Source organism: Ambystoma mexicanum, chromosome 7q, assembly GCF_040938575.1.
Source record: "Ambystoma mexicanum isolate Mex_15411 chromosome 7q, UKY_AmexF1_1, whole genome shotgun sequence".
Classification (NCBI taxonomy): domain Eukaryota; kingdom Metazoa; phylum Chordata; class Amphibia; order Caudata; family Ambystomatidae; genus Ambystoma; species Ambystoma mexicanum.
This window is the reverse complement of record NC_090941.1, coordinates 915,859,155-915,882,303: the sequence shown is the minus strand read 5'-3', so window position 1 is coordinate 915,882,303 and position 23,149 is coordinate 915,859,155. Positions and strand designations below refer to the sequence as shown.

At 44.9% G+C, this 23,149-nt stretch overlaps 1 protein-coding gene across 2 annotated transcripts in view; it reads right to left on the bottom strand.

Moving 5' to 3' along the window:
* Positions 1-23,149, bottom strand: part of RAB30 (RAB30, member RAS oncogene family) — a 352,385-nt gene that overhangs the window by 71,588 nt on the left and 257,648 nt on the right. For both annotated transcript variants that reach the window (XM_069639874.1, XM_069639875.1), the window contains exon 3: positions 9,045-9,128. In XM_069639874.1, the coding sequence (XP_069495975.1) occupies positions 9,045-9,128 (84 nt within the window). The remainder of the gene's footprint in view (positions 1-9,044; positions 9,129-23,149) is intronic.

The window sequence follows — 23,149 nt, the reverse complement described above, 5'->3', positions numbered from 1 at the left end:
CTATGATAATAAATGTCTATATCCAACACCAAACATGCCACTGTTTCCGAATCTTACTCTGGATCCCTTACAATCCACTACAAGAGCATGTGTTTGACCTCATGGTCACAGGTTCGAATCCTGGCAGGTCTACTCAGCCCTTTATCCTTCCAAGGTCGATAAAAGGAGTACCATTGAGTTTGGTAACAATAAACATCTGTTACATGTCAATAGTGCCAAGATATCCCTCTCGGGATGAATGTGCACTCTACAAATATACCTGGTATGTTAGTATCTCTAGCATCTTCATTATATGGGCGACCCTGATGGAGGGGTTTGACCCATCCTGACCATTTTTGTATTGCTATTTCAGAGAATAGAATATAGTTACTTGTGTAGAATTACCCATCCTGACAGAAATAAAGCTTATTTGACCTTTACTTATGTGTAAAGTAGGTCATATGGGAGTAGAGACCCATATGGCCAACAATTGCCAGTGTATGCCAGTTATAACCTCACATACCAGGTGAAGTCATTGTAGGCTAAATACAATCTCACATTACCAGATGCTTTCTTAATATATCAAGTTCAGCCTCCAATATGCAGATGCTGCCATCTCATGCCTGTCTGAAGCGTTATAATATGTACCGTATAGCCTCACATGTCTATAGTAAGTTCTGGTATCCCATGCCAAGTACAGCATAAAATGCTCAATACTGTCACTTCACATGCCTGAGATAGTCACAATATGCAAGACAGAGTTTCAAAGTCAAGGTTATTGCCATGATGTGCCAAGTGCAGCATTAGAAGACTCAGAAGTTCCATTTGATGCATTACATATTTTTTTATTTAAGTATTGTAGGAAGGTCAAGCAAATTATACAAGTGACACAACAAATAAGGTGCAGCACAATCATTTTTCTAAAAAAGGTCAGCAAAGGGGTTGGGCCAAACGTGTGTAGGAACTAGGGGATTCTCGCAAATGAAAAAGGATTCCCTACAAAAGACAGCACTGGACATTGTGTTGTATTCTATGGGTTCTGGAAGGCGAGAAAGGATTTGCAAGGTCAAATCATGAGGTTCAATGTCCAGAGCAGGTGGCGAACAGAAAGTGCCAAACCTACCCTGAATATGTCCTTGGCCTACGGGTAATAATCCCTATTCTAAAGCACAAATGTCCCAATTCTTGGCCAGTAGATGAGTTCACAAATCCTAGTCTACCAAGTCATTCACTACTTTAAAGTACAACAGAAATACGTTTCTTTCTTTTTTTTACTTTTTTAAAATGATTTTATTCGTTTATTCAAACTTTAAAATACACAACATAGAGAATTCACACATCTGGCCTTAACAAGCGTTTCACGGTATCCAAGTGAATCGAAAGTGCTTTTTTCTTTTTGCTGTTTAGAGTCACAATACATTGACGCTGTTAAGTGTCAACAGCTTTTCTTTGTCCTTCAAGAAATTAGTCAGGGCAAAGATCAGCTTCATGTCGACTCCTTCATACCTCTTTTACCACCAGTCCTCTGCACACAAGGACAGCTGTTTCTAAAGCACAGGTCCTAAGTGGCTACATCTACATGGTCGTAGTTTTTGGCAAAACAAGGTGTTTTAAGGTCTCAACTTCACTGTTACAAAACCTGCATGCCGGGCTCAAAGCACAGATTTTGCACAAACTCGGAGTCGCTCTTTTGTCTGGAAGACGTTGAGGCGGAAATACATATAGAAGAGTCGTCTTGAGTTTTGGTCAGGGAAGCGCTCTATGTAGCGTTGTAGTTTGTTAAAGCCGGTTGCCTCACATGGAGCGTTCTACATAAATTTACTGGTCCATCTTTGCTCGCCAGTTCAATTCCAATCAATTTGCCAGATTTTTTTCTTGGCCAGATCAGGATTTCCATGAAGCGTGTCCATGTTGATGTCATATTATTTGAGCATATCTTCGCAACACCTGTTCCAGGTTGATAAAAAGTATTTTTTGTTGTTTGCAGCAGATCCGTACAGGATTTCAAATTTTGAGATTTTTTCCGACGTCCCCTGTTTTTCGAAAGAGTGACAGTAAATTCCAACATACCCTTGCATGAATGGAAATCAGGGACAGTTTGTAACGTATAAAGGCTGTTGATGTGCCCTTTGGAAACTGCAACACCATGACCCCAAAAATATTTTCAAGCATTATCCACAAATCGTGCGAGCAGGCGAAGGCATTTTCCGCTCCATAAATAAGAGCTGGTAAAACTTTGTTGATAACCAGCCTTAAGGAGAATTTTCCATATTTCTTGTTTAAGATAGAAGCTTTACAAGCCCTTTGTCTGCACTTACTCATGGCAATTGTTACCCAAGGACAGTCATTGATGCTCGCACTTATTTGCATGCCGAGATATCTCGAACTTGCCACTATTTTCAGAGTTTCCTGGCCTAATGATCAAGTGAACTTCCCGTCGTTGACTTTGCTCACTGTTTTCGAGTTTTGGAATAGAAGAATCTCACATTTCTTTGTATTTATCTGTAGGTTATTCTTTTCCACATATGATTTGACTGCATCTAGTTTTCTTTGGAGGCTGAACGGAGTGATGTAGAACAAGATCAAATCATCGGAGTACAGTAGCCAGCTAAAGTGTGACCCGTTGATTTTCGGTGGAAAAGAGTGAACTTCGTCTATTGCTTCCCCGATGTCAGAGATAAAGAGACTAAATATAACAGAGGTCAGTGGGCATCCTTGTTTCACCCCCCAATAGGTCTTAATCTGCGCCGAAAGAGTTCCTTTTTGATTTAAGCGGATCCGGATGTTAGCGTCCATGTGTAGATCTCTAATTGCGGCTAACAGACTCGGAGGGCAGCCCCAGATTTCCAATTTATTCCACAATTTGTCTCTGTCTATACTGTCTAATGCATATGAAAAGTCAATTAATACAAGGTACACCTTGGAGTTAGTTCTTAAGGCCTCCCTTTTGAGCAGGTTTAAGAGAAGGAGGTTTAGAGAGCAACCAACATTCTTTACGAAGCCAGCTTGTCTCATGTCGACGTGAAATATGTTTCTCCTGGGACGGCTCGACCAGAGGCCGGACACTCTGTCGGTCTTCCTAATTTCAATGTCCTCTTTTGGACCTCTCCTGGGTCTTTTACTTCTTATACTTCTTACAAGGCTGTGCCATTGCTTCATTATCTTCCATCTTGAACAGGGTTTGTTTTCAGCACACCTCGCTGCAATGCTGAACAGAACACCAACTTATAGTGTCTTCTGTGACCATATAGGTCTCTCTCAGGTCTTAAGGTTCAGGACAGGTCTTCCTCAGCAGTTAGTTAGTAACATTTGCAGTTCAGGTCTCTCTATGGCCGTGGTTATGATCAAACACTTGGCTAGGTCTCTCAACAATCCTACTTCTTAGGTTTCCCTTAGTCAGATCAGTCCAGGACCTTTCTGCTGTGTGCAGCATTCTGTGTCCCTCTATGGGTTACCCCTGCCCCTTCACAGTTTCTTTTTAATTACAAGGCTTGTGATTGCTGCACTCTTTGAAAAATCTATACTTTGACTACAGGTCAAAGTGTTCCCATTTGGGACTTGGCTTTATGGGTATTGTTGGCAGTTGGGTTTTTGTAGAATGTTCCTGTCTGGGAGTTAACTTTAGGATCCCTATTGGTTTTGCCTTGTTGATAGTCAGCTGTAAAAGATTAATGCTTCTAAAGGAGATGAATAACATTTGAACGTGATTCTGGCCAATACCAGGAGCTGGTGAATTCATCTGAGATGGGTAGAGACGAGGTATTGCTTTTATACCAACTATCAAACAGCTGGAATGGTTGGACATTTTATAGGCGATTAATGAGGCGGGGGGCCTACATACAGAGTGTTTCCATGAGCCAATCATGAGTTAACACGTGCTCCGATTAGAATTGAATCCTCTATAGCAGCTTCACCTGAAAGAAAGCGTCTGTGGCATCAACACATCATGTTGATGTGCATATTGATGTGCATATTGGCTTTTAGCCTATCCTGTTTTACTTCGAATTCAGGCGACCTTCACTTGTGCAAATTGATGTATCTACCTTATTTTTAGCATACCCTGCTTATTTCGAATTTAGGTGACCCTCACTTGTGCATATTGGCTTTTAGCCCACCCTACTTATTTCGAATTTAGGAGTGTCACCACTCGTGCAGATTGATGTATCTACTTTTTAGCCTGCTCTGTAAATTGCCTATCTAGGCACCTCATGGATTGTGCATACTGCTTATGCCTAACATACACACACTGACCATCCTGAGTCTAGATGCACTTTCCCAGAGAATTGACTCGAGGTGAACCCTCTAATACCAAAGATACAAATAGCAGCATGCCCCCACTAGCCACCATCCGCAAATCCCACACAACTATCCTGGTTTTAAGCATGTTGCTCCTCACCATGGCACCCTCCATTTCGGCCAATAGGACACTGCCTTCCATGACATCTACCACCTTACCCTTGCCGCTTACAACGACACTTCATAACATGACAGATACCACTAGCTACTTCTCATACAAGCCATGCCCAACTATGGACAGAAATCTCTGCCTTAGAGCAAGACTAGCCAAGTTATACGAGCCTCTCGCTATGTCACTAAATATATCCCTAAGAACTAGGACACTGAGCCTGCCTTCAGCCCCCCACTGCGACTCCTTGCCTACGAAAACTAGCTTAACCAAGCCCAGTAAACCCAAACTACCAAAGGCCCCTTCGCCAACCATTCCATCTACTACAAGTCCACAAATAAAAGGAGCCTTAATAAACTCCAGATCCTTGGTAGCACATGCTACGGAAGTAGCCGATCTGATCCTGAAAGAGGACTTTGACTTTCTTGCCATCACTGAAACATGGCTGCACCCTGCTGCAGGCCCCATGATTATGCTAGCAGTCCCTGATGGTCAGTAACATCCTGAGACATGACAGACCCAACTCCAGAGGAGGAGGTATCGCCGTTGTCTACAAATGTGGTCTCGCTATGAGACTTGCTACCCAGATTGATATCCAATAGTGAAAACTACTCTCAGTCAAAGTTCCTTTAAACAATGTCCAGACTCTAAACATCGACCTTATATACCGCCTCCCAGGCCCACCTGGAACTTTCATGGATGACATCAACTCTATCCTTACAACAATCTAAAAAATACTTCGCAAGTACTTCTTCTAGGGGACCTGAACATGGGTTTCAATGACCACTCAGACCAGCTTGCTACTACTACAGCCAACACCCTAACAGAACTTGAATTCACCCAGAGATGTAACAGTGCCATCACACATGAGAAAGGCAGAATACTTGACTGGGTGGGTGACCATAACTGCCAGGCCAACATCCTCTCCATCTCCCCTTTAGCCTGGACGGACCACCACCTCGTGTCCTTCATGCTTTCCACTAATAAACCTCCACCGATCACGGCCCCCAGAGCTCCACCCACTCTAACCAGAAATAAAAAAAGTATCACTGCAGACAGACTTATCCCGTTAATACTCCCCACTCTCAACTCACTCCAGGACAAAACTGACCCAGAGAGTTTAGTCGAAGAATTTAACAAAATCATGACTTCGTCACTGGACCGGATTGCCCCCGCAAAACTCAGACCTAGCAAGCAGAAAACCCATTTGAATAAATGGTTCACGCCCTTCTTAAAAAACTTAAGACTAAAAAAAAGAAACTGCGAGGCTACATGGACGAAACATCCAACTGAAGCCAATAAACTCAAACTCACTAAACTGTCCTCCCTCTACAAAAAAGAAATATGCCTAGCCAACCAAACCTCCTTTCACACACACATATCTAACGCCAAATCCAACACAAAAGAATTGTTCACCATTCTTAGAGAAATAGAGACTCCAATCGCACCACCTGACACCTGCTTGAAAGATAAAAAATGGTGTGAAGATATCCAACATGCCTTAGCCAAAAAAATAGCCACCTTACAAAATAAAATCTCACGCAAAAGAACCAGCCTAATTAATACCCCTGACTCATGTATACCAGACAAGGCTAGTAGAGATGATTCTACGCGATTTAACTTTACCAAGGTCTCCATCATTGAGGTGGAAAAAATTATCATGTCCCTCACACCTTCAAATTGTCCGGGTGACCTCTGCCCCGCGCAGCATATTAAAGATGCTGCCCGCGACCTATCTCCATTCATCACTAAACTTATTAATGTGTCCTTCTCCATGGGCTCTATTCCAACTAACCTTAAACAATCATGGGTACTCCCCCTTTTAAAAAAAAACACCTTGACCCATCCTCACCTACTAACTACAGACCCATCACGACTGTGCCCTTCCTTCTAAATATTCTGGATAAGGTAGCATATACTCAAATTCAAAGACACCTAGAACAACAACAACTATTAGGTGCTAGACAGTCTGGCTTCCGCCCCCAGCACGGCACGGAAACTGCCCTTATCGATTTGAAGACTCAAATCGACGAGCTCAAGGACAACGGGAAATCAGCAATACTCCTCCTTCTAGATCTTTCAGCAGTGTTCGATCTAGTCGACCATGCTATCCTCTGCAACCACTTAAACACAGCAGCTCACTTCTCCAATGAAGCTGTCACTTGGATCTTCTCGCCACTAGCTGCCGCAGATCCCATACCTATCACCTGCGGACCATCTCGGTATCACCTACACTAACTATGCAGATGATACCCAGATCCTCCTCCCGCTTTCTGGGGATTATGAAAAGGATTTGGCCTTGGTAAACAGAGTGTATACTATCATTCTGGCATGAATGGCCACACATGATCTATGCCTGAATGATGATAAAACTGAACTCATCATCCTGGGCTCCCTGTCTAACCTAAAAAAACTAGGACCCATATATGCATAATTCATCATCGATGGCAATATTATAAATGTTGAACAGTAGGTGAAAACACTTGGTGTCTACCTCGACTCCAATCTCTCATTCACCAAACAGATCAACTCACTAGCATCCTCCACAGCTTACAGGTATAAACTTATATGCACGGGTAAGCCTTTCCTCTCTGACATTAGCTGCATTATACTAGCTAGAGCCCTCATCCTCTCACGTCTGGACTACTGCAACGCCCTCTACTTAGGATCGTCCAAAGCTACCACTAAAAGAATCTAAATTCTGCAAAATAATGCTCTCAGAGCGGCATTAGGTATATCTATAAGAGACCATATTTCAGAGACCAGTCGACAGAATAAATGGCTTTCCACTCACGACAAACACTCTGTCACTGACACACAAATCTCTTAACAATGCAGCATCTATCTACTTGGCTGAAAGATTTCACAAACAGACATCCACTAGACCAACAAGACTCATGAACAAAGATCGCCTCATCATTCCTAGCTTCAAAAGATCCACTATTGGAGTGAACAGCTTCCCGGTGCAAGCGTCCAAACTTTGGAACACCCTGCCTCCTAGCCTCAGAGCAGACCAAACTTATCACAAGTTTAGAACTAACGCCACTACATGGTTAAAATCCCACAAGTAACATGACTAACCTCTTGCTTACCGCTTCAACACTCGTACGACTTTCTTTGTATATTCTGTACATAGGCCAGCAAATTTGTTCCCCCTGTATATATTTTTCACCCTTATGTATATATGTATCATTGTAACTGCTGTAATCAAGCTTCGCATATACTTGTAACCGCTGCGCCCCGTTACCCCCGGGTATGACGTGCATTAACTCACACACACACACACACACACACACACACACACACACACACACACACACCCCCACCCCCCCCCAAGGGCTTTATTTATTTATTTACTGGGACCTAGTCCCCAAAGAAAGCCAGAAGTGTGCAGAGTGTCTACATGTTTAAGAAAAGTAGGCCCCATCCGCAGAATGTCGGTCTTGACTCCACTGAACTTGAGACATCTTCCACTCACCCAAGATTAAATATGTAGCATACACCTGAGACACGCAGGTAATTCTGCATATCATCCACAGAATAATGAAAAGGGAGATAGTGTGTCCTTAAAATGGCTTCATGTAAATGTTAAATAGCAAAGGTGAGGGGGGGAGATATGGTGAATTTAAGCAGGACACTTCTGTGTGCGAGCTAAAGTAGCTCAGTGTCACAATAAGAACACCCATGAATCCATAATGATAGAAATAGAAAGACTGCATTCCCTGTAGCAGAATTAAGTGGTCTACAGCGTTGAAGGCTGTCGAAAGGTTGAGTAGGATAAGCACAGACAAACTGCCAGAATCTGCAATTTGCAGTGCATCATTCCACACTGTGACTGCAGGGGGCCAAGGAGGAGATTGTTTTTGCCATCTTTTTGGAACTGGCCAGTGGCTACGGATTCCTGGCTTTTGTCTAATTATGTGAGGCCGGCAATAGTGTGTGGGGTATCGCGTTCTCTGGAGTCCAGGAAAGGGTTTTATTAGCTATGGGGTGATCAAGGAATATGTCAGTATGCTGGGTACTGATACTTTTGACAATGTGCTATTCATTACGAAAATGGGTGGGCCAATATGCGACATGGGTAGCTGCAATAGATGGGGGCCGGTGTTGCCCGAATCTCCTTCTGCCTGCAGAGCTTTGAGCAACTTGTATATAGAGTCATCCGAGACCTGTGTGAAGTCAAATGTAGGTTTTGATGGTGTGCCACGATTAGCGGGACCAGGAACCTTGGTCTGATGGATGGGATGGAGAAGGCAATGACGTCTTCGGTATCATGGACATTTTCATTTAAAAATAAGGTGAGGTGATCGCAGAGACCCCGAGTTGGCATGATTATGGAGGCGATACTGCCAGGATGGATACCAGGCTGCACACTTTTAAGGAGGGATTCCAACTCTCTTTTGTGGATTGAGACTCCTTCTTGGCAGAAACAATTGAGTTAAGGTAGGCAGTGCATGCGCCTCACAGTGATTTATTGGCAGAGGGGAATTGTTCTTTGGGTAAAACAGTTTCATAATACTTGTGACCCAGTTGACAATTATCTAAATAAAAAAGGATTATATACTGTGAGCATTTATTAAGAAAACCTATGCAGCTTAGCCATTGCATAGAGCTAAAGATTATGCCATTACAATTTTAAAGTAGAAATAATTAGTCCTACCTTTATTTTTTCACCTTTAATTTCAACAGTTTTAATCATAAAGTCAACCCCAATTGTGGCTCCTTGGCCCGGAGGGAAAAGGCCCTGTAGAAAAATAACTGTGATTAGATACGATGCAATTTTGTCTACAATGTAGAACAGAAAGTTATGCACTCCCTCTAGCTGATACAGCTCTTCCAAATGTTTCCTGGAGACCTGAGTGCATGTCCAGTGTTGGCTGCAAGTACCTCCGGATACCATCAATGCATGTTTTTTTTTTAAAGCAAACTATTAAATGAGAAATCAAAATGACTCCAGTGTCACAGAATAACAATGGAACCAGGTTCACATTACATAATTAGTATTCTGCGGACACACCTACCGCAGAATGTGTTGCTCATCTCATTAAAAAGATAGTAAGAGACATAAGGTAAATTATGAAGTGCTGCAGAGATTTTCCACTGTGTTAACATTTTTCTGTATTTTCACACAAGACTATTTACATTAATAACATGTGCCTTGTACGTGCATGAGGATGCACAAGCAAAGAAGCAGAAATGAAAGAGGGAGAGTGCGATAAGCCAGTTGCAAAGAGCGCAATGTCAATGGAAAAAGACTGCAAAAAGAGAAAATATGGCAAAATTACCTTTATCGCTATGATACATTTGAAAGAATTTACCTGAAACTCCTGCATTTACAGCCCTCATGTTCTCCACTATTTACCACCTTGTAGACGTTTTCTTCAAAAGCGCAAGCTGGACGAAAGGGACCGCTTATGTTTGGACTTGGGTGCAAAGTGGTCCCCTTCATGCAATTACAGTCAATTGCACTGCAAGCAAAGGTGTAAATACAGGTATAATTGCCAACACACCTTTGTTTTTGCACTTCGTAGTGCAAAATGAGTAAATGCCACCTGCCATTTATGCATGTCAAGCGGATGTTACAATGGATTCCTATGGAATCCGCCTGCTTTTAGTTGGCGTAAAAAAAAGGCGGATTGCATAGGAATCAAAACCATGTGCACCAGAATGAAAATGCTTTGCTGCCGTTAAACTATGCGCATTTGTATGGTGAAGAGGATGGGTTGGCGGAAAAAGAAATTCCGTTCGGTTCCCAGCGCGCCCATGCACATAAATAAAAAGGAGCAGAGTAAAAAAAAAACATTCATAATATTTTTATGGATGCCTTTTATTCCACACCACAGGAACATGACCCACTATGATTTCATAGAGTACAAGAAACTGCTTTCTGTTAGGACCGTTTTTATGAAGTCCAGCTAAGGGCTTAGTAAAACCATTCAACTCTACTCCAAGTATAAGGCTGTACCACCTGAATATATGGTAGGGTAGACAGAGCAGCCAGGCATATTTTAGGAGGGAGAAAGGGCTGTCGAATCAGTACAAAGAAAGTGTAATACATATATGTTCCAAAGAAATACTGAAACACTATGTATTGTAAAAAATAAATTGTTTATTTAAATACAAGTAGGGCCATATACATCTTGGGGGAAATAAGTACTATCACAGATCATATAAAGACATTATAAAAACACAACACTATGCTTTAAAGTACACAGACCAAAATATAGACCTTGTTCAGAAAACCAACAGTAGTCTAGGCAAGTCAAACCTTTTCATACATTTTCTGTATAGGTCACACCTATCCTTGGGGAGTAAAACCAATTAGGTACTTTCTAGATTACTTTCTGTAATGCAGGGTAGTAGACCCTAAAAGTTGCACCATGACTCTCAGCAAAGAAATCAAATAGTAAATAAACTGGACAATATACTTTTCTGAATAGTGGAACACTTATTCTAGGAACAGTAAAAACCAATAACTCTGATTCAGGATAACACAGTTATTCTATGGGAGTTGGACCTCTGGGTGTAGTATACCATTAAACATACTTTTCAGCTCAGTGGAACAGAGTCTAAGATCAGTAAGAACATTTTACATTAATTGAGGATTGCACCAGGCATACCAAGGTCAGCTACACCTAAAAAACACTTTTCAAGAATGGCACACAGCTATTCTAGACAGGTACAACCTATATATAATTTTCAGAATGGCAGAACATATCTAAGGTAAGAACTTTTTTAACTGTTCACTCTAAGAGTTACAGTTACCAACTAACTCCTTTACAAGTAAGTAAACTTTTCAACACTTTTACTTTTCAAGGGACACCCCTTAAAGTATCCAGTCCTTCCCATCCCAATTCTATGACATTAGTTCTCTAAGAGGCAGAAGAGGGACCATAGTGGCCTAGGAGCCAGCTATAGGCAGGGTCAGATAGAGGAAGACTGTTCAAACAAGTAAGTATTCTACTTTCAAAGTTAGTTAAGGGTCCAGGAAATTCAGAGAAGATACCCTAGGAGGATTCCAGCAGGGGCCTGTGTGAACTGGACGAGAGGACTCCCAATCACAGATAACACCCCAAGTCTACATAGGAAACTCAACAGACTTAAGATAAGTAATACCCAAGCCAACACAGTACTTCAGCACAGAGAAGTTTGCAGCAGGAGGACTTCAGGATCTGCAGCCAAAAACCTGGTCACTGGATTCCTTGTAATGAAGACCGAAGACAGACCTTGGAAGGACTTTTATTGCAAGGATCACTGGGGAAGGCTTCAGGCAAGAGTTTCTTCATGGCCGGATCCGGTTCTGTGGTTTTGGTGCCTTTTTCAGGAGCCAGAAGAAGACTGAATATCGATGGTCGGATTCTCGTTGTTTGCAAGGTCCAGCACTCTGGTGAGGGGAATTTTCAGACTCAATCCCTGTTCCTGGGAGGTCCAGCATGATGTCCACAAAGTTTCAGCAAGATTCGGCATTCGGAAGACCGTGCAACGCACAATGGCTCAAGGTCCGAGGGTATTGGGGTATTGCAGCTCACAAGGTTGCAGCACAGCGTGGGATTGCTCAAAATGCAGGTCTTCTTGACTCTAGTGGGTACTACCAGCCTCTGGGTTGTCATTTGCGGAGTCCGCAGGTCGATTGGGGGGAAGGGTAACAGCAGACTATGGTTACACATCAGGCTCTCCGGTGAATGGAAATCGTCTCCGCTGTGTGTTCCTACTCATCCTCTTTGGTTTCAGTTCCAGTGGTCGACTACCTCTTCAGCTTCCCAGATCAGACTTTTATGCAGGAACCCAGCCAATCAAACAGCCTTGTAACATTCAAACTTTGAACTGAATTCACGCAGTGAGGCTGGAGGACAAAGGGCTGCAGAGTTGTGTACTCCTCCCTCACTTGCTGCCTTCACAGACATTCTGGAGCCTGGGTCGCTGAAGACAAAATTGACACAAAGGATTTTCCCACCCTGGAGGTCAGGGGAAGGAACACAAAAGGACAAGGAACACTGAAATGGCGAAAAAAAGAAGAGCGGGGCTATCTTGGTAAAATGAGCATGCTGGGCTGTGGAAAAGGCCTGCGGTAAAGGTGCACTGAATTAATAAAAAGGGTCAGTGCCACTAACCATTAAAGGTAAGTCTGTCGTTGTAACATAAATGTTACATTTATAATGATAAAGGGGATATCCAGTATGTCCCCAGCACACCACATAAGGTGTGGCTGCTGGTCTCATCTGAAAAAATGTAAAAAAAAAAAAAAGGGATCCAAAGATCCTTTCTAACCTTGGGAACTGTAGTTCACATAATGTTAGCCAGAGAAAGTTAAAAGGGGAGCCCCAAGGGCAACCCAGAAACGATAGGCAGCATTTGCCAAAAGTTGTCAAAGAGGATAAAATTAAAAAGACACTATGGAGAGTCTTAATAATGACACCCATAAAAAGAGTAAAAGATTATATGAGTGTGGGACAAGGTTCCCTCTCACTGAGGTAGAGGGAAATTTAATCCACCAGTGAAGCAAAACGTTCTTGGTTTGACACAGCAAAACATTTGAGAATGTTTCAGCCTAACAGCAACTTGTGGCGATTTTTAATTTTTCAATGCAAGTATTTTGTTTCTTTTGATTATGTGAATCTGGCTGCAGACGGATTCCCGATTCTGAGGCTGATCAGAATCCTTTAAAATACAGCATAGAATGAAATTGGAGATTCGTTAATTTGCGCCACATTTGAACTTTTTTTTTTCTTTTTTTATCAATTTGTTGATCATGAGGGAGCCAATTTTGTTTGTTACTTGAACTAAGCCCACACGCTTTAAGGGCCAACAAGAGTCAAAAAATCCTCTAAGCAACAAATTGATAAAACAAAGAAAAAATAAGGTTGAAGCTGCATCAATGGACACAAATAGGTATGATAAAAAAGGCTCTGAAAACAGTTTTGCCAATTGACTCCTGCAGGTGATAACATATAATACAATCATAATGCAAAGCGAACTCTGGAGCCTAACTACAGTGTTTGGTATTGCAGTAGATCTGTACATGTACAGACTGGATGGAACTATTGATCACTACTTTGCATAAGCATCTAGTTTGCTTTGTGTATTCATCATGTAAAAGGAAATAAAGACTAAGCAGAGTGGATTGCGATTCAGACAGAGAACTTGATAAACTAGGTGGAATATTGTAGTTTGTGGTCATCTCACTTTCAGGGTACCTGGTATAAGGCAACAGGTTGCTAACATAAAATGTCAAGGAGTATGGGTTCGCTCATGAGTTGCGCACCAGTTCCAAGATGTATGCAACCTGCAGGTTACAGAACTAGGTTTGCCATCAAAAGCATTTGATCATGTGATAATGTACATTTTCAAAAGTGGTCCCTCGTCAATATGATGCATCTTCCTCAATAAAATGAAATATAGTTGCCACTATGAAATTTAGATACACTAACCTAAACTTTACAGTAAAGCATGAGATGATGCAGTGTTTAACAGTATCAATACTGTAATTATGCAGTATGAAACAACTTACATTTTAGGAATGGAAGTTGACACATACTGGTCTTTGCCAGAATGGATGCAGAAAGCATAATAAAAGTATCATCCCGATAACTTCTGGTTTGCAATTTGAAAAATAAATATATTTTTGGCTGGCACTTCCACACAGGCCTTTGGTACTTAAGAGTGGAGGAGATGATTACTGCTGCACTTTCTCTCGATTAGCACTTGAAGTGAACAGAGAAAAGAGGGTTAAGAGCGCACCGAAGGCAAGAGAGAAATGCAGGTCGAGCTGTGCTTTCATTGAAGAGGGTAACTTAACTAGCTAACTATGCCTTGTTGCTTTGGGGATGGCCTGTCTCCACACAACAGCAACACATCTAATAATCAGCAAATGCTTAAAGGTTTCATCCTGCCAATCCACAAATGTTGAATTAATGAATATGGTATGACTGAGTGTCAATGCCATGGGGAGGACATGATGCATCTACCTGTTTGACTCATGAAACGTGCCATGTGGAGCGCTGTATGTTGATGAAGTTGAAACACTTGTGCACAAGCGTGATAGAAATAAAATATCAATATCAATGTAAAACTGAAAATGGAGTTGATTTGTGTGGCAAAAGGGTGGTTGCAGATGCCAACAGGATATTAATGAGGGCCTCCTCTCTGCAGAAGGGATATGAAATGAAATGATTTTTTATTTTTATCGCGTTCATACACAAGTGTTTCAGAGCGCGACCAGGCAAAGGGAGGGGAACAGGAGAGAGAAAAAACAGTGATCTTACCAGGCCCAGTGACATTAAGAGCGTGCAAGTGCATGGGAAAGGGAAAAAGGGGAAACATGCATGGGAGGGGGGAGAAGTGGAAAGTGCGGAACAGAGGAGAGAACAGAATAAACAATAATAAGTGAAATAAATAAATAAAGGCGATAAACAGTGGTAGTGCAGCCAGCATGTGGCAAAGTGCTAGGTCTGTCAGATAGGGTGTATCTGATAAGTGCAGACGAATAGTGGGTGGGGGACTGTATGGGTACAGATACAGGCCCCAGTGAAGGAGGGAGGCAGGGTGAGCGGGTACCTGGGCCAGAGGAACAGAGGGTGGCCAGGTGCACAGTGCCGAGAGAGAAAGCAAATCAGCAAAGGAGAAGAGGGGCAAAGGCAGAAGCGAAGAACAAGGTCTTGAGCTGCTTCCGGAACCAGAGATGGTTCTCCTCAAGTTTCAAGGTGGCAGGGAGGCTGTTGCAAAAGGAGGCCCCAGCCAAAGACAGAGATCTACCCCAGCTTGTTTCTTTGAAAAACGGCTGACCCTGAGGGAGTTAGATGAAGAGGAGCGAAGGGCTCGAAAGGGGAGGCATTTGCGAGGGAAAGTTGAAGGTATTTTGAAGCCAGGCCCCAGAAAGCCTTGTGGACAATGCAGAGGGTTTTAAATGTAATCCTTGCATACACTGGGAGCCAATGAAGAGATTTCAGAGCTGGAGGGATACGATCCCAGGGCTTGAGGCCAATGACAGGTCTTGCAGTCCTGTTCCGGATTAGTTTTAAAGGGCAGAGAGTGGAGGCAGGTAGATTTAGAAAGAGGCTGTTGCAGTAGTCCAGCCTAGAAAGAACCAGAGCTTGAGAGACAGAGAGCTTCTGGGGGAAGGAGAGGAATGGCAGAGTACCTCTAAGGGGATGCAGTAAGATGTTTGACTTTTTAGAGACATCAGAGATGTGTGCGGAGAGGGAGAGTGTAGAGTCAAAGATGACCCTGAGGTTGTTAGCCTCGCAGGTAGGGGTTGGAGGAGGGCCAAGGGAGGCCAGCCAGAGAGTGAGGGGAAAGGATGGTGAAGGAGTACCAATGAGGAGGATCTCAGTCTTGTTGGAATTTAGACAAAGATTGTTGGCAGCACACCAAGTTTGAATGGCGATTAGGCAATCAGGGATGAGGCTAGGAGAGGAGCTGGCTGAAGGAAGCCTGAAAATGAGTTGGATGTCATCAGCATAGCACTGGACATTTGAGCAGAAAATTGAAATGCAGTAGGCGAGAGTTGCCACGTATTGGTTGAAAGCCAAGGTAGAGGTTAGACCCCTGGGGAACACCACAGGTAGAGAGAGAGATAGAAGATAGGAAGGACCCAAATTGGACCTGGGAGGGTTGATTAGAGAGGAAAGAGGTCAGCTAGGCCAGAGCCTGATCAGTGATGCCCAGGTTATCACTGAGACAGTTGAGCAGGATGGTATGGTTGACTGTGTCGAAAGCAGAGGAGAGATCAAGTAGGATGAGGACAGAGGGAATGTTGGAGTCAAGGTTGTAGTGCAGGTCTTCATGGATGTTCAGGAGAGCAGTTTCTATGCTTCTGGAAGCTCTGAAGCCAGATTGGTGGTCATGGAGAGAGCCAACAGAATCGGAATGAAGGTTAAGCTGGGAGATGGCCATCTTTTCCAGGAGCTTACCCAAAAGGGAATAATGGAAATTGGGCGATAGTTAGCCGGACAAGAAGGATCAGCTATGGGTTTCTTGATCAGAGGATGCACAAGGGAGTGCTTCAGAGGTGAGGGGAAAGATCCAGAGGCGAAGGAGAGGTTCTAGAAATCGTCAAGGGCTGGAGCGAGGGTATCAATGTGGTCCTTGATGGTTTTAGAGGAACAGGGATGGACCTTTTTTTTTATGAGGCTCGCATAGATCGGATTTGTCCAGCAACCTCATCAGGGGAGAAAAGAGGAAAGGAGGCAAAAGAGGGAGGGAGGGTAGCTGAAGGAGGGGGGAATGGAGGGGGAGTGGAGGAGAGGGTGGATAAGATATCCTGGGTTTTAGAGATAAAGTGAGAGGCAAGGGCGCTGCAAAGAGCCTGGGAGGCGGGAGGTGGGGTGGAGACTGCTGCAGGGTTGGCCAGCTCCTTACAGATTTTAAAGAGTTTGGCTGAGTTGTTAGATGGCGCAGAGACGCAGGCTTGAATGTGGACTCTTCTTGGTGCAGACAGAGAGTCGGTATTGCCTTTGGACAGGCGGCAGGCCAGTTTGTCAGAGGATGAGCAAGAAGCCCTCCATTTCCTCTGGGCCGCCCTACACTTACATTTAAGTGTAACTAGGTCAGAGTCATACCAAGAGTTGCACTTGGCTTTGAACTTCAAGCGGATCCTCATGACAGGGGCAAGGGCATCAAGAGTAGCAGAAATATAGGAGTAGAGCAGAGACAGGGCTGTGTCAGGGTGTGAGTCAGCCTGGGGTGGTGGAGGAGGGGGGCAGAAGGTGGCAGCAAAAGCCTCGACTGACACGCTTCATGGGCCGCTTGTCCGAGGAGGTGGCCATGAATCTTGGGGTAGGCTTAGTTTGAGGAGAGGAGATGGAAAGATGAGAGGAGAGGAGACAGTGATCACTCCAGGAGGGAGCAGTGGTGAGGGGAGTAGAGAGGAGGAGGCCAGTGCAGAGCAAGACATCAAGTGTGTGACAAGCAGTGTGAGTCGGGCCGGAGGGGAGGATAGAGAGGGAGAGTGAATCGCAGAGGTCACGAAAGAGCACAGATGAGGAGCAGGGAAAATCAAGATGGATGTTGAGGTCACCCAGAAGGAGGAGTTGAGTGGTTGAGGCCACAAGAGAGGAGCAGAGGTCAGCCCACTCAGAGAGAAAGGAGGTGATTTGACTAGGGCGCTGGTAGAGAGTAGCAACAGTAAGAGAGTGGCTAGGAGAGAGAGAGAGAGCCTGCAGACAACGCTTTTGGAAGAGGAGCAAGTCTTAGTGGGGATGATGGAGGCAGGAATCCACTCAGGGAAGATCAGGGCTACACCCCCTCTGGGCCGGGTGGATCTGGGTGTGGAGAGGATCTTGTAGCCATCAGGGAGGAGAGTGTCAAAGCTTGTGACAGAGCTGGCTGTGAACCATCTCTCGGTAAGACCTAGGGCATCAAGGTCACGTTCTTATAGGATGTGGCAGATGTCAGAGGAGTGGAGTATTTGACAGCAGAGCGAGAGTTGAGAGTGGCAAGATGAAGAAGGTTGCCAGCCTTAAAGACCTTCCGGGGAGGGGTACAAATCAGAGGCATGCCCTGCGGAGGTGTGGAGGGGGCTTGGGATGGGGCACAAGAGGAAGTAGAAGAAGGAAAGGTAGCTACTTAAAGGGAGATAGGGTTGCACATTAGAGATGGGCCTTCCTCCAGGCTGTACAGAAACATACAAAGAAATGTTGCCAAAGGCAGCCATATGCCAAAACATGGTGGGTGGGCGAGTGTGGCCTTCCACGTGAATGCTTGAGGAATTCAAAAAATTTAGGCAATACAGCAATTCATTCAGAGGGACTTATTAGGTTGATAAACAAGTCTGATTGATTCTGCAGTGGAATACTAGGGACTGTTTAGGGTGATGAGCGCTGCACATGACAAAAAAAATGACCCATGCTACAAGAAGGCCCACCTTCTATTGCTGTCATGCCACCTCCAAGATATTTAATTACACTTTCAGGATCAACACCCTGTAAAATACAAAGTTGTACATTTTCTGGAATGTAGGGAAGCTATTCTCTCAGGGATATTGTGAGAAACCAGAAGGTCACCGGCTAGTCCCCAGGGGTCTCTCCCTCTCTCTCTCTCTCTCTATCTCTCTCTCTCTCTCTCTCCCTCTCTCAGGTGGCAGGGCACATCCATCGCCATTGGATCCAGACCGTGGGAGTGCGGGAGGATCACCTGAGGGGTCTTCGGAGAGTGTGAGTGGGACACCTGATGGTGAGACTCAGTATCCCCCTCATTGTAACACCTTTACCCCATCCTACCTGGTAGGCTATTTAGCTACTTCATCCCCCCCACCCCCACCACCCTTTCCCTTCACGAACACTTTCACATGGACAGCCCGCTCTGCGAGAAAACAGACTCACACCTGAGCATTGTACCTGACATTTCCCACTACTATGGTCAGGCAAGGTCAGGCAATTACTGGTAACCACTCACACCTGACTTCCATTAAGCTTCCGCACATGGATAAAAGGTGGAGCACAAGAGCACTCTCTGTGCGAGGCAAAGCACACGAAGAAACAGCGTTTTCCAGACAGCAGCTGAACGAGGGAAGAAAGATGATAAACCAAGATGGGTGTGCAAGGATGGCGATACCCTTGACCTTTCCGGCGAAAAACTGTTACTTCCCAGGATCCTTCAGATTAAAAAGCGTAAAGGCCAGGAAACCAGACTGAAGAATCCTGCATTGCGTGTAGGAAATACACAGGGCCCTCCTGCCTGGCCGACCGAGTCGGGGAGGAGCAGCAGCTGCCGTGGTACCGTCCTTGGCTCGAGGATCAAAGCAGTGCCAGAGAGGTCAACACAGCCTGTGAGTTGGGGAGATTGATGCAAGACCGGTCTTTGTTGAAGTCAAGGTTGCAAGCGGCAACATTGTATAAAGAGCGCAAGAACAAAGATTGGTAACACATGTGATGAAAGACGCAAGGAAAGCTTAATTGCTGATGGATGTTTGAACTATAACAGATAAAGATACAATACCAGTGACAGAGTGGTCTGGCACCACGAGTGTGCTCAATCGAAGGTCTCTGTGAGGTAACCAGCGAAGAAGTGTCAGAAGCGAAAGTAAAAGATAAGAATGAGACATTAAGTGAATGTAAGTGGTCATGCGACGGTTTAAGCAAAATCCATCACACAATCTAAAGTCTTTGATTTTTTGATATAAAGAGGAAAAGCTTAGAAAGTGATATTACATGGTCCCAGGCCGAACGAGGGAGACCAATTGTGAACATTGTGCCAAAGGGGCCTGAGACAAACGAGGGAGAACAATTGTGAATATTGTGCAAAAGGGATCCGAGCCCAAACGAGGGAGATCTGTGGTCCGAGCCTGATCGAGGGAGACCAATTGTGAACATTGGGCCTCATTACGAGCATGGCGGTAGCTAACGGTTGATAACGGTGCCAGTGCAATCACAAGTTCTGCTCGTGGGTGCCGCACAGCCTGCCAGGTCAGACCTGGCGGGCTGTCAGGGACCCACGAGGGAAACTGAGAATATAGCGGTACAATATGGACAGTGCAGGTGCCATACCGGCACCGTCCATACCATACTTCAAGGGTTGTAATGAGGCCCATTGTGTTAAAAGGGGGTCCGATATTGAAGGAGGGAGACCCATGGTGAACAGTGGTCCTGAGAACTTGTGAATGTGAAAATCCTGATCAGAAAGGAACTTCGATACTTGTCTGTTACATCAGGCCCTCTGGAATAAGAGACTGTTATTGGGAAATAGACTTTGGCTGAAGGCCCCGATATCTATGCTTTAAACTGTATCCTCATGGCAGAGAAGCTAGAGTGTTTGCGAAGCTCGAGCATGCCGCCTTGTCCCGTGCTGAAAAGTTGGGGAAGGGAAGCCAATTGCTCAATATCCTGACATACTTTTAAATACAAATGGTGTGGGACAATGTAAAGATTGGCAATAGGTTTATTAGTTTAGGCCCTTTGATTTTGACACAGACTCCACTAGGACTGCGTTATTATAATTTGATGGTCATAGCTTGCTCCCATCCTTAGATTTAGGGTTAGATAGGCGTTTAACCAACCCATTGAAGTTCAATAAACACCCTTGAACTGTGATCACTTGTGTCTGTCTTCACTGTTTGATACCATGCCTTCCTTACAACATATGATATATGACCACACATATCATATGTTCCAACTCAATTAAACGTTTCACCATATAACAGATGAAAATGGGTCTTAAGCATTTTCAGACAAGTTATTTTTAAACCATGAAAATGTATTTTATTTATTTAGTTTATAATGCACCTATGCAGCAAAAGGTGTTTCATGGCGCAACAAGACAAAGGTAGGGGGTGGTGGAGGCAGGGAAGAAAAACAAAAAACGGTCTTACTATGCCTTGTGTCATTCGGATCGTGCAAGTGCAGTAACAAGAAGTGGGGGACAGAGGGAAGGGGAGTGCTGGTCAGGGTAGAAGAGCCCATGGATTATGCTAGTGCCATGGGGAGGCCAGGTGGACAAGTGCCAGGGAATGCAGAGAGTGCAGGAGAAGAAGGTCCTCATGCGAAGACTGGCTGGAAGGGCCCAATCGGAAGCAGGTCCAGCCAGGCTAGTGCAGGGGAAGGGAGCCTGAAAGGGCAAGTGCAGGTTAGGAGGGGGAGGGGTGGGTTTCAGGGGAGACCAAGTGCAGGGGTAGACTGGTTGAGGAGGCCCTGATGCCCTGTAAGACTTTGAAGGAACCAGGTAGCCAGTCGAAGGAGGCAGAGGGAACATTAGCCGGGATGGGGAAGAGGGATGGAGAAAGAAAAAAGGAGGGTCTTGAGAAGCTTCCGGAACTTAAGGAGATCCAGCTCAAGTCTGAGAGGGGCAGGGAGGCCATTCCAGAGAGAGGCACCTGCGAAGGAGAGAGATCTACCTCCTACTCTCTGCTTTGAAAAGCGTCTGATCTGCAGAGAGTTGGAGCTAGAAGACTGAAAGGCTATAGAAGGGAGGAATTTAGGGAAAGAGTACATGTAGCGGAGTGCCAGGCCCCAGAAAGCCTTGTGTATGATGCAGAGGGTCTTGATCTTGATCCTCACAGCAACCAAGAGCCAGAGGAGAGATTTTAGGGCTGGAGAGATGCGGTCCCTGGGCTTGAGACCAAGGATAAGTCTTGCAGTCCTATTCTGGGTTAGTTGAAGGGGGCAAAAGTGAGGAGTTAGGCACATTCAGGAAAAAGTTGATGCAGTAGTCCAGCCTGGAGAGAACCAGAGCTCTGGAGACATTGAGTCTCTGAGGGAAGGTGAAGAAAGGGAGAATACCTCTGAGGAGGTGCAGCTGAATATTATTATTTATTATTATTAAAGTGGGCCTTTTGGCAAGGTCCGTGATGTGAGGAGAGAAGGAGAGAGAGAGTTGAAGATGACATTAAGGTTTTTTGCCTCACAGGAGGTGTGAGGGCCCATGAGGTGGCCAGAGTGTAGGAGGGAAGGTAGGAGCTGGGGTCCCAATGATAATGTTCTCAGTCTTATTGGCATTAAGAGAGCAGAGAATATTAGACACACAGTCAGGAATGAGAGAAGAAGAAGAGAAGGCAGTGGAGGGAAGCTTGAAGGAGAGCTGTGTGTCGTCTGCATAACACAGGAAGTTGGCAGGGATCAAATGGGCTAGAGGGGCAAGGTAGATGTTGAAAAGCAATGGCGAGAGGATAGAACCCTGAGGGACATCACAGGTAGAGAGTGAGATGGTGGAGAGAAAAGGGCCCAGATGTACCTGGGGAAGGTCCGTCAGAGAGGAAGGAGGTCAACCAGTCCAGAGCCAGGACAGTGATGCCAAGGGTATCACAGAGCCAATTTATCAGGGTGGCATGATTGACTGTATCAAAGGCAGAGGAAAGGTCAAGAAGGATGAGAATGGAAGGATAGTTGGAATCGACATTAGAGAGCAAGTCATCAACAGTGTTCAGGGGTGCAGTTTCTGTGCCTCTGGCTGCTCTGAAGCAGACTGGTGGTCATGGAGACAACCAACAGATTCAGTGTGTTGGATAAACTGGGAGATAGCCAGCTTCTGCAGGAGTTTGCCCATGAAGGGGGGTAATGGAGAAACGGTGGTAGTTAGCCCGGCAGGAGTGGTTGGCAGAAGGCTTTTTGAGGAGAGAGTACAGAAGGGAGTGCTTGAGCAGTAGCAGGAAGGATCCAGTGACAAAGGAGTTATTGCAGAAATCAGCCAAGGCTGGAGCAAGGTAGACAATGTTGTCCTTGATAGTTCTGGAGGAGCAGGGGAGCACCTGTTTGGATGAGACTTTCAAAGAGCGGACTTCTCTAGAGACCTAATCTGGTGATATGGGAATGAAAGAGGAGAGAAGGAGGCAAGAGGATATGGGGGCCAAAGGAGGCCTGACAGCATGTGAGGGAGAGGTGAGAGGTGTAGAGGAGAGTGAGGACAGGATGTCCCGAGTTTTAGTAATGAGGTGAGAGCCCAGTGCAGTGCAGAGGGCAAGGGAAGGCAGAAGAGAAATAGAGACTGCAGTATGCTTGGCGAGTTCCTTGCAGATTTATTTTAAAAAGTTCAGCCCTGTTGTTAGTGGCCCCAGAGATGTGGGCTTGGATATAGGCCCTCTTCAGGTGGCAGGCCAGTCTGTCAGAGGATGTGCTCGAAGCCTGACACTTCCGCTCAGCAGCTCTGCACTTGCGTTTTAAAGAGAGGCCAGGTCGTAGTCATGCTAGGTATTGCGCTTGGAGGCAGGCTACATACGGATCCTTGTGACAGGGGCAAGGATGTCCAGCGTGTTGGTGATGGAGAGTTGAAGGTTAGTAGGGCTTGTCGATGTGAGAGTCAGTGGCAAGAGTGGGAGGGGAATGAAGGTGGCGGCAAAAG